We start from the raw sequence: 12,285 nt of genomic DNA, 5'->3' as shown, positions 1-12,285 counted from the left end.
TAAGATCCTACGGTATCTTAAAGGGTGCCCAGGAAAAGGCCTCTTATATACCAAACAAGGGGACTTGCAAGTTGAGTGTTATACCGATGCTGATTGGGCTGGTTCCCTAGATGATAGGCGCTCAACATCTGGTTACTGTGCATTTGTTGGCGGAAACCTAGTTTCATGGCGAAGTAAAAAGCAAAGTGTGGTGGCTCGGTCTACTGCAGAAGCTGAGTTTAGATCTATGGCTCATGGCATATGTGAGTTATTATGGTTGCAGATCCTCCTAGCAGAGCTGCGGTTGTACAAGTACAAACCTCTGATGTTGTACTCTGACAACAAAGCTGCCATTGATATTGCAAATAACCCTGTTCAGCATGACCGAACCAAGCACATAGAGATTGATCGTCATTTCATCAAGGAGAAGCTCGATAGAGGGATAATTTGCCTACCATATGTAACTTCAGCCAGTCAAGTACCAGATATACTTACAAAAGGATTCCCGGAAAAAACTTTTTCCATGTTTTGTACCAAGATGGGTATGTACGACATATTCTCCCCATCTTGAGGGGGGGTGTTGGTGTATAAATAATGTAATTAGAGGACTCCGTAGGGTCTAAAATGTAAAGTGTACAAACAAAATATAACTCAGAACAGAGAGACGGGATCGGTGAGGAACGATCAAGAATTCCCCCAAATCCTCTTCGTGCCATCTCCAATCCCTAGCCCAAATCTTACAAATCCCACATGATTTTCATCACACACAAACACATACATATCTATCATTTATCATTTTCTCCCCATCAGGTTCTTCTAAAGCTAACACCACCCCAGCCTTTAATTAAACAACAATAGATAAACCCTCCTGGATGTCCTATCATCTACCTCCAGACAGACCTGTAATGCTATTTGCCATTGACGGAGGCACTTCATCAAGAACCTGATCGACATCTGTAATGTTGAGATATTCAGGAGAGAACTCGGGCAAGGGTAAGTCTCCATCGAGGTACCGCATAACAAGGCGCATACTGGGTCTTGCCACAGGTAAAGGATGCGAACACAACAGTCCCAGCTTGAGCACCAGCTCCGCCTCATCAGCAGCATATTCGTCCAGTCTTGGATCAACGGTGTCGAGGATCGAGCAGGAGCCGCTCGCCCATGTGTCGCGCACCCACTGGACAAGCACCAGCAGCTCGCCGCGGGCGTTGAACCCCACCGGACGCCTACCACAAGCCACCTCTAGCACAAAGGCACCAAATGCAAACACTTCTGTCGCCTTGGTGGCCTTGCCAAACCTTGTCAGCTCAGGGGCGAGGTAGCCCCTCGTGCCGGCCACATGGGTGGTGTGCGCGTCGGCACCATGGTCGTGCAGCCTCGCGAGGCCGAAGTCGCCGAGCCGGCCGTTCATCTCTCTGTCAAGTAGGACGTTGCTGGCCTTGATGTCACGGTGTATGATGACCTGCTCCCAGTCCTCGTGGAGGTACAGAAGCCCGCACGCGACGCCTCTGATGATGTGAAGCCTTTGACACCATGAGAGCATCGTGTGCCTAGTCTGGGTGTGCATGTAGCTATCCAGGCTGCCGTTGGGCATGTACTCGTAGACGAGGAGAAGCTCGACCTTGTGCCGGCAATAGCCGATCAGACGGACAAGGTTTCGGTGTCGTAGGCGACCAAGGATGATGACCTCAGCTGTGAATTCAGTCAACCCCTGCTTCGACTCCGAGGAGACCCGCTTCACTGCGATGTCCATGCCAGAGTTGCCAAGGACTCCTCTATAGACTTGCCCAAAGCCGCCTTTCCCAAGGAGTTGATTGTCGTCGAAGCCATTTGTTGCTCGGCGGAGGTCCTTGTACGCGAAGCGGTGGGGCCCAAGCTCAGCCTCCCAGTCTTCATTCCTCTCTGACATCCTCTTCTTGCACCACCACCATCGAAACAGAAGGCAAGTTGTTATACCTGCAAGTATGGCAAGTGAAAATATAGTTGCGGGCACCCATTTGACGACTTTTTTCTTGTCATGGGCTTCTTGTCTGGAACTATCTTGTACTTGTTTTAATGGCGGCAGCAGCAGATATAAGTCAAGTGGTTTGGCCGGTCCATACAGGTTAAAGCTCCACCCAAAAATTTGTTGGGAGGCACACCAATCACCGCTGGAGGCAGAGAAACCGACGTATGCTGTGGTTGGAACCCCTGCCTTTGATTTGGTGTCATTCTTCAGGACCTTTGCAAGATCCATGGGGTAGTAAGACAATAGCGGTGAAGAGGGCTTATTCATGGGGACAGGAGCAAGCGTGACGTTGAGCTGCATCTCATAGTAGTCCACCCAAACCTGCATTGGCTTTCCACTAGAAAGTCTCAGTGGATTGAAGAAGTGGAAGTCCTTCTCGACATTGTCGCTGTAATACCCTGCGGTTGAAGAGGCGGCGGACGTTAGGTTGTTGAGATCAATCCCGACATGGTTGTTGTCTATATCTCTGAACTCCCAGTTGGCTACGGTGTCAAGCTCGATGGCAAAGAAACGGTTTGCAAGTGTGCCACCGTCGTCGTCCTGATTGACAAGTCCCAAGTATTGCCCATCTGTTCAGGTACCAGACAGCGGGGCCAAGGAGATGACAAATGCCATCCCGTCACCGGAAGTGTCAGAGTCACTGGGCGTGATGGAGAACACGAAAGTGGCCGAGAAGCTCATGGACACGCCATGGGAATTGACAAACGGAAGAGCTTCTGGATGGAAACCATGCCCCTGGGTGAAGGAGCTGTCGCCGCAGCTGCTGCTCGTTAGAGAGAGGACGCCGTGTTTTGAGATGGAAGCCTCACCGTCGAGGTGGAGCTTGCTGCGGGCGAACCCATTGTATATGAACTCCGTGACGCCATCAACACCATCATGGCAAGAGACGATCAAGAGGACGCACAACCAGATCAGACCTGGCATGGTGCTATATGCTGGTTTTCAGAGCGGAGTTTCTTTCTTTCTCCCTTTGGTTGTGTGGAAGTAGTTGGAGGAGCAGGGTAAGTATTAATACGACTCACTGGCCAACAGGAGTCAGTGGTGTAGTCTTCGCCACTACATTTCCCATACATGTCGATTTCAGTTTGAACGAGTCCTTGATGGAGCCATAGACTTGTCTACGGCCTAGTGACCCGTCAAAACAGCCAAACAGAATTATTGCCTTCCACCCAATTTCCCATTTTAACATTTTTCTGCAAAGCTAACAAATTGATAGTTTTATTTAGAGAGGTAAAAAATCACCACAGTCTCTATGAGAGCATTCAGATTTGAGATCGCGATATTACCGAGATGCTCCCAGCCTTCCACGCAGCTGCCGCCGCAAACAGTCAAGCTTTTGTTCCAGATCATGACCAATAATATGTGTTGCTGCTTCCAGAAGTGCCCTAGAGAAACCAAGATGTGTGGATTACATTATTCCCATATTGGCCATGGAACCGAGATAACGAGGCTTTGGCTGAGTTTCTTGGCTGCATGCGTACCACAAGGTTAGGTTACAGCATGCATGATAGGCTAATCAAGGGACGGTTGTCACAAAAATCCATATTGGCCAGAGAACACAAAATGACGAGGCTCTGGACATCCTTCTCTGTTGCACGGGAATCACAGAACCATGGTGAATAAGACATTTTGGTCAGTCAAGACGCTGAGTTCCAAGCAGCTGCAGTATTTTGTCCAGTTTCTCCCTTGAACACAAAATATGTTGTTATTGTAGTTGAAACTAATAGCATGTTCAAATTTTCACACGTGCAAAGAAAGCAGAGGAATGCACCATACGAAAGAAAGTTGGGACCTCAAGGGACTAATAAACACCAAACGTTTAGTATCAACCAGCAGTGCAATTTCTACTAACACTAATCTAGTAAGTTCGGAAAGGCAGGAAGTTCCTTTATCAGTCTATAAGCTCCCTTTGTTGCTTCACAGTTCCTACATAATAATCCAGTTTTATCTGGATTGGCCATCATGCAGATCTAACTAAATTTCTTCTTTTGAGAAAAGGGCAGGAAATGGACTTTACATACACTTCCGTAACAGTAGAACTTCTGTTTCAGAAATTTGACACATTTTGTGGGGACTGCTAAAAAATTCAGAGTTCTTTGAATAATTTTTATCTTCACAATGAGAGTCCTACTATTAAATAGTGACCAGAGGGAGAAGAGATAGTGATGTACATCGAATTCTTATATGTCTAAAAAGATGGAAAATACAGCTTTGAACTGCTCGACCTGTATAATATTGAATCAATATCCTACAAGTTAGATGCTTACAGCTATGGCATGCTTGTGTTGGGAATGGTGAGTAGGATGAGGAACCTAGATGACGGATCGATGGTTTGAGAACCAAAATGAGCATATGAGAAGGTAACCGCGTAGGGTGAAAGAACTGGAGCTGATAAAGGAGCTTCATAAGTCCAATGATACCTCCGAAGCCATTTGCTAAATTCACATGCGGGACGACGAACCGAAGTTAGAGAATGTACAACTATGCAGTGCAGGCACTGGGCCACTCTTAGAATTTGAAGCCAAGTTGATATCACATTTAGTTTTCTACTACTCAATTAGCGTTTGTGTTGTAAGATGAACCATCAACGAATATAATGTGATGAATCACATCCACATCAGCTAATCAACGAACATAAGGATCCTTGGACAAGTGGATCTATGGTCGACATGACAATACTGCTCCTCCACTAGAATGGAAGGTAAGATCCAAAATTATTATTAACATAGCTCAGGGTCTCGCTTATCTTCATGAGGACTGAATGCAGAGGATTGCTCATTTGGATGTCAAACCACAAAATATCCTCATGGATGACAACTTCAATGCCAAACTTTCTGATTTTGGTCTATGTAAGCTCATTGATAGGGAAATAAGCCAAGTGGTTACTAGAATGAGAGGCACACCTGGATATTTAGCTGATGATGAAGCTCGCGATGTGGTGTTTGCAGATTGATTGCAAAAGAAGGCCTAAAATGTCTGAGGTAGTCACGGTTTTGGAAGGTACCATGAATGCAGAGAGCAATATAGATCATAACTTTGTTGCAACAAACCAAGTGAATTTTGGCATTGTTGCAAATGTGACCTCTTCGGCTGCACCTCTAGCCTCACATCTATCAGGCCCCAGGTGAAATGAGACAATCCTGACAAGACATGCAATTAGATTATGAGCAGTACAGGAGATTTGCCTATGTAAAGCAAATGATATGTTTGTTGTATACTTGTATCTTCTCAAATTACTACAATCTGATGGCCCTTGTCTCGAGTTAATTTTACCTGCAAAATACTTGTAGTTCTACAGCAGCTGGACTGAACTTATTCATTGGAATGTTCAGTTTCTCTATGTAATGCAGGTCTGTTTGTAGATCAACTAATGTAGGTCTGTTTCTAGTCAGTGTGATAGAAATTAACAGCATGTTCTAAAATGCTAGAAACAGCTGGACTGAATTTGTTCACTAGAATGTTCAGTTTCTCCATGTAATGCAGGTCTGTTTTCAGGTCAACTGTCGCAGGTATATTACTAGTCATTGTAATTGGAATCAACAACATGTTCCAAAATGCTCCTAGGCCCCAACAAAGCAGAGGAAATGGACAGAACGAAAGAAATATCTTGACTAACTAACACGGAAAACCACCGAAACAAAGCGGAGGGAAAACCACCGAAAGAATGGCTGGTGACACAGATGTTTTTCCACTTTATAAAGCTGTTTTTATTAACTCAAAATGTAGCATCAAGCGAATATAAAGTATGACGAGCAACACTCAGCCTCTGCATAACTAAAGATGTACACAACCAAGTACTAACAAACTGATAAAAGATAAAAAAAAGCCGACATATCGGCAACAATAAAATCATATAAGACCGACACTATGCCTACGTCGAAGGGGGTGGTGGACCATTCCGAAGATTATGCTGCCACCCATGTTGGGTATAAACCTCCCTGGCCACCCGCTCCAACCGTATACACTCTGCCTTGAACGGCGGTTGGTACTCCGTTCAATATAGCGTAGACCATGTATGAAGCGAGTGCGTACAGCGAAAAATATTCATCGATATTATGTTTCACTTAATAAAGCATGAACTACATCACAACGTGTTAGCATTGAGATAGAAACCACGACTGAGAGAACCTGTCATTAGTACCATACAGCTGAGTTGCCGGCCATCTCAAAATAACAAAAATCAGGAGCTAACAAACGAAAGCTATATTATATGTCCTCTACCACTACAGTAAGTTATATGGCCGGCTTGAGGACGGCAGTTGACCATTGAATGTTTCCACCACGCAAATTAACAAGTGTTGGAGAACTACGCACTGATGTTGCTGATCTCTATTCCTCTAATTAGTTGTTATCCATAATTTCATCCCCAGACATGTCCTAATACATACTCAGATGAAAGAGAATTTATTCAGTTGTGCTTCGGCTAACAATGCGTGCAAACCGTACAACACAAATGGCAGCTGCGGCCACCTCCCCTCTAACTCCCCATCACCTGCCCCCGGTTCTCCTCTGCATCCTGCTCCTCCTGCCAGCCGCTGCCGCCCAGACGACACTGAAGATCACCAACATGTGCCCCTACACCGTGTGGCCAGCCGCCACGCCGGTGGGTGGTGGCATGCGGCTGGACCCAGGGACGACATGGACCTTCGACGTGCCTGATAACACCAAAGGAGGGCAAGTATGGGCACGCACGGGCTGTTCATTTGACATCAATGACAAGGGGTCGTGCCAGACAGGCGACTGTGATGGCGTGCTCACCTGCAATGGCCGTGGTAAGCAACCCTTCACGCTTGCAGAGTTCTCGCTCAACCAGTTTGAGCACAACAGCTTATTCTACATCTCCCTCGACAACGGCTTCAACGTGCCCATGGAGTTCCTGCCAGTGCAGGTCAAGGGGGGACAAAGAAGGTGCAAGGGAACACGCTGCGGGGTAGACATCACGTCGCAGTGCCCGAGCGAGCTCAAGGTGCCGGGAGGCTGCAACAGCACATGTCCAGTGGTATCCAAATTGCCTTGCAAATACACAGACTTCTTTGTGCAGATGTGCCCGGAGGCAATCATCGACTCAAGTGATTCTCCCTCAGTGATTGTATTCAGCTGCCCATGGGGAACCACATACCAGATCAACTTCTGCCCATCGATCAATCAAACGCCTTCAGCTGCAAGTCCTCCTCCTTCATCAAAACCTCCAAGTCCTCCAGACACAGCTCCTTTTGGGTCATCAAAAGTGCGCACTGTTGTTGTGATTGCAGGTGCCATAATCAGTTTCATTTTAACTGTCACCTCCATCCTTTTTGTCGTACATAGAAGAAGAAGAAGACGCAGACACCATGAGATGGAGGAGGACGAGGCAGAGTTGGGTAAGCTACAAGTAACACCAATGAGGTTCACGTTTCAACAGTTAGAAGTGGCAACTGAACAATTCAAAGACAAGCTTGGGGAAGGAGGATTTGGGTCTGTTTTCGAGGGACAGCTTGGCGAGGAAAGGATTGCAGTAAAACGTTTGGACCAAGCTGGTCAGGGAAAGAGAGAATTCTTAGCAGAGGTTCACACAATTGGCAGCATTCATCATATTAATCTGGTGAGATTGCTTGGTTTCTGTGCAGAGAAATCACATAGGCTCTTGGTTTATGAGTATATGCCAAAAGGATCCTTGGACAAGTGGATCTATTGTCGACATGACAATACTGCTCCTCCGTTAGAATGGAGGGTACGGCGCAAGATTATCACTAACATAGCAAAGGGTCTTACTTATCTTCATGAGGACTGCATGAAGAGAATTGCTCATTTGGATGTCAAACCACAAAATATCCTCATAGATGATGACTTCAATGCTAAACTTTCTGATTTCGGTCTATGTAAGCTCATTGATAGGGATATGAGCAAGGTGGTTACTAGAATGAGAGGTACACCTGGATATTTAGCTCCTGAATGGTTGACATCACAAATCACGGAGAAGGCTGATGTTTATAGCTTTGGCATTGTGGTCATGGAAATCGCGAGTGGAAGAAAAAACCTTGACACTTCTCGGTCTGAAGAGAGCATCCATCTTATTACCCTATTGGAAGAAAAGGTGAAGAACGGTCATTTGGTAGATTTGGTTGACAGGAACAGTAATGACATGCAAGCACATGAGCAAGATGTAATTCAGATGATGAAGCTCGCGATGTGGTGTTTGCAGATTGACTGCAAAAGAAGGCCTAAAATGTCGGATGTAGTCAAGGTCTTGGAAGGTACCATGGATGCAGAGAGCAATATAGATCATAACTTTGTTGCAACAAACCAAGTGAATTTTGGTCTTGCTGGAAATGCAACACCTTCGGCTCCACCTCTAGCCTCAGATCTATCGGGCCCGAGGTGAAATGATACAGTCCAGACAAGATAGACATTTAGACTATCAAAAGGAAATGTTCTGAAAACAAAATGCATCTCGTTCTATCGAATCAAATTAATACAATCTAAAGCCGCTTATCTGTTGATTTTCTCTGACAAATATTTCAGTATTGCAGACCATGTTAACAACAGCTGGGCTAAATGTATTCATCAATTTGTTCAGATTCTCTATGTAATTCGAATATGTTTTCTAGCCACTGTTTTTGAAATCAATAGCATGTTTTCTAGCCACTGTCCTTTAATAAGGAAGAGAAATTGGCAGAGTGAAGGAAATTTGGGAGTGCGGATTAACTAGCACTGGGATCAGTTATAAATCTCGAGTGCTTTTAGGTCCTCCCAGTATTCACTGTGTTTTTTGTTAGTAATGTTCACTGTACGTGGCATTTAATGTTTCAACTCAATCAGCATTCTGATAATAACAAAGTGTATGGCATCATCATAAATAAGGTTCAGTAGTCTGCAGCGTCGCATGTTTGTACCTTCATGCTCATGGAAAGATCAACAATGCATCGCCCCATGTCGCTTGCATTTGACTGAATTATCTCTGCTATCTGTGACCATGTAATGGTATTGCCATGACAAGAGACTTCAAAACAGTTTGATACTGTATTTAATAACAATGGTCAGAAGGTGGATAAGAAGCTGCTGCTTACCATGCAGTGCCGATGCCACTCGTTTGGCATCAGTAAGGACCGACGTCTAAGTATAGGTGCCTTACGAAATTTCTTTAGTAAGCTGTTGATCGCCATCTCGTTGCCGGGTGCTGAAGCGAATGGCAGGAGGATCCTAGATTGTACTTAATTAGGCACAGATGATCCAAAAAACTGTATCGGGACTTCGGGAGAGAGAGGCGCAGCTAGGGCAGAGTGCCGGCCTGCCACAGGAAGCGCACGACGGCACGGGCGACCAGGAGCCGCCGGCAAGTGTGGCGTGGCGGCGGAGGAAAGGGGATGGCCCTGCTGATTTTCTCTCTGGTCGGTCTGGGCCTCGAACTGATACGTCAATATGGGTCATGTTATTGGGCCTTTCGAAGATGCCTTAGGCTTTCGGTTGACTGAATGGCTGCACTCTTCCTTGAGGAGGTAGCAGTGGCACAGCTTGTTCTGCTCTCTGAACTGAACTGGTACAATTAGGATGAATCATGTTTTGATGTGTCGACATGGCAATATATTTACAGGATCATATGATAATTAATGGCCGTACTATTCAAGCTAGGGATTACAAAAGTTTGAAAAACAAACCTGCTGCGATTTGTGCCGTCGTTCCTTGTGCTTGTGCAGAGCTTTGCAAGGCCAGAGACTGCTTGTTATCTGGATTCTGGAACTGCATTTGAAGACCAATTTACTGAGCCTGAAAGCGATGGAGGAAGCTGAAACGAAAAGCAAACGAGTTGACCACCTAAGTCAAGTGGGCAACAACATAGCACAGGACCCTCGATGTAGTATCCAGTGATGCAAGCACCCAGGTGTCCCCATGCTCCTCATTCAAATAATCAAACAGAGTCCGAAAAGATTTTACACCATCAACACAAACAATTTCATACTTAAAATCTTGATATAATTTTAAATACAATTTGTTTTATGTATGTAATCAAAACCAACGTGTGCCACTTTGCCATGCTCGTCGTGCTACTCCGGCTCCTCGTCGTCCTCGATTTCGAACTCCTCAAAGAGGTGCTCCCACCGTGTATTGTTGATGCAAATGAGCAGCGCTCGCAGTCCATGGTGTGGGTGCTCAATGCAAATGCAGGAAAATAATATGGTTCACTTTTGTTGATGCGATGGCGTTGAATTTCGAAGGCAACAATAAGCAGCTATCGGAGATGGCAGTCGTAGCCGTTGTGGGGGAAAGGGGTGCAGCTAGGGAAGAGCGGCCGTCTGTCATAGGAGCGGCAGGACGATCAAAGCCATTGGAACTTGGGAGATGGTCCACACAAGCTTCTCTTTTATCTGTGTGTTGGCTGACCATATCTATTGAAAACCTATAAGCCTTCATACGGTACTTGGCCATGTGTCTGCCTTCAGTGATCTGAGTGTGTGTTATAATATTGCAAGTCACGGAACTATGTACCATGTTTTCTTGTGAATGTTGTCCAAAATCCAAACATATAATGTGTTCCAAGACTCCATCCTTAAGGTGTACCATTGCGGAAAAAAGGTGTGTACTGTCGGCTTTGGTTTGGAAGGCCAGCTTCAGCTTCGTTCCGGTCGGCCGCATCTGTTTGGTGTGTCCTGGTTGAGGGTGGGGCTCGGATGCCGTGGCGGCGGCCTGGTTGGTGGTAACCGGGGTGCTCATGGGAGGAGCACGCGGCTCGGGCGCTGTCCGGTCAGCATGACCGTGTGAACGGCATGTTGACCGGGGTGATTCGTTCACCCAATCCGGTGACGATGAGTGTTGGCCGGGGTGAAAACCCGTTCTGCTTTGCCAGGCCGACGGCGGCGGCGTTCTTTCGCCATCCCTTTCTTGAAGGCATCGTCACGGCATCTCATTTGTCGTCGGAGTGCTCCGGGGGAAACTCTAATCCTTGGATTGCGGTGGTGACACAATGGTGTTGTTCCCTTGCTGAAGGCGCCGCTTTGGAGCTCATTGTTCGTCTTACACGGCTTCTCCTCTTTGCGGTGGCCCGCCCACGGTTGAGGACCCTGACATCTTCGTAGTAGTGCTTATTGTATTCATCTGATGTTGGCTAGGATTTTGTTGGGGTAGTGTTGCTGTTATCAGCGTCCTTCTATCTAGCCTTGGGTGGGTGTGGTGTGGTGTGTGTTTGTATCAGTAGGAGTCGGTTGTTCGGTGATGCTTTATCTATAAAGCAGGGAAAACCCTTTTTCGTAACTGTCACGAAAGATTCTGAAGATAAATGCACAGAGGAGAATTAGATAGGAAAAATGTATGCGAGATACAATGGGCTAATGGCAAGAACCAGATGATGCCTCGTGTCCTGGTTGGTTTGCCATTATCCTAGCTCCTGATGGCACTTGTGTCTGTGCAGCCCATCTAAAGAAGCATGTCATTGTTTTCAGTTGTCCTATAATTTCTGCACTTTTAACAGAGCAGACAAGCACTTGTTTTTCAGTGGGGCTTGCTAAGATGGATGTATAATGATGATATGATTAAGAAAAAGGGTTCCCCGCTTTATATTATAAAGCAACAACGCAACATCGAGAGCACCGATACAAACACACGCCAACACCGCACTCAACACACACACCCAAGGCAAGATACAAAGGTGCTGGGCACGGACACACCACCCCAACGACTACTAAGCACACTACAAATGAGCAAAGAAGAACCGCTTTGAGCCGATGGAGACCGCCACAAGAGCGATCCATCGAGGAGGGCGAGACGGCCAATGTCGGAGCGGGGACTCCAAAACGGTGCCTCCAAGAAAGGCACGATTACGGAAGCCGCCACCGTCCGATCCCGTGGATCAAGTTTTCACCCGGAGCAACACGAAGGGAGTAAGAGCACTGCAACGATGCCTGCAAGGAAGAAACAACGATCGCGGCCGCCACCACCGTCGGCCAGTCCAAAGACTGGGCAGGTGATGTACCCCATTGCTCCGACCCCTTCGATGCAACCCCGCTCCACCAACCACCTGCATCCATGCCACCCAAGCGGCCATGTCTGCTCGCCCACTCCCGAGGCGCGCAGTCTGCCCAGGACCAACACGTCTCCCACCGCCAGGGCCGCCGCCCTGCACCCAGACCACCCCGAGACCATCAAAGGAGACGGCTTTGGACAGCTCCGCCAACCCCGACCACAGTCGGAACCGGCCGCGACCGTCCCGCCTCAAGCATCGCCAAGAAAGCGACCAGAAAGCACCATGTCGGGGAAGGGGGAAGGGAAGGAGCGGCACACGGCCACGACGGGCACCCCCTGTGCCGGCGACGGGCGGCTCAACCATG

General features: G+C 47.0%; 1 protein-coding gene and 1 pseudogene across 1 annotated transcript; one reads left to right on the top strand and one right to left on the bottom strand.

Annotated features, from left to right (window-relative positions):
* Positions 1-652: 652 nt before the first annotated feature.
* LOC119266646 lies at positions 653-2,948 on the bottom strand (annotated as a pseudogene).
* Positions 2,949-6,440: 3,492 nt separating this feature from the next.
* Positions 6,441-8,348, top strand: LOC119271702 (G-type lectin S-receptor-like serine/threonine-protein kinase SD2-5). Its single transcript, XM_037553426.1, has 2 exons — positions 6,441-7,532; positions 7,596-8,348. The coding sequence occupies exons 1-2, from the start codon at positions 6,441-6,443 to the stop codon at positions 8,346-8,348; spliced, it is 1,845 nt and encodes a 614-aa protein (XP_037409323.1).
* The last annotated feature ends 3,937 nt before the right edge of the window (positions 8,349-12,285 follow it).

Source organism: Triticum dicoccoides, chromosome 3A (genome assembly GCF_002162155.2).
Source record: "Triticum dicoccoides isolate Atlit2015 ecotype Zavitan chromosome 3A, WEW_v2.0, whole genome shotgun sequence".
NCBI lineage: Eukaryota > Viridiplantae > Streptophyta > Magnoliopsida > Poales > Poaceae > Triticum > Triticum dicoccoides.
This window is presented reverse-complemented; position numbering and strand designations above follow the sequence as displayed.

Excerpts from the sequence above, each read along its gene's own strand:
- LOC119271702 (XM_037553426.1), top strand. The coding sequence starts at position 6,441 with ATGGCAGCTGCGGCCACCTCCCCTCTAACTCCCCATCACCTGCCCCCG. Across the intron at positions 7,533-7,595 it reads AGAGAGAATTCTTAGCAGAG|AAATCACATAGGCTCTTGGT; the intron begins GTTCACACAATT and ends TTCTGTGCAGAG.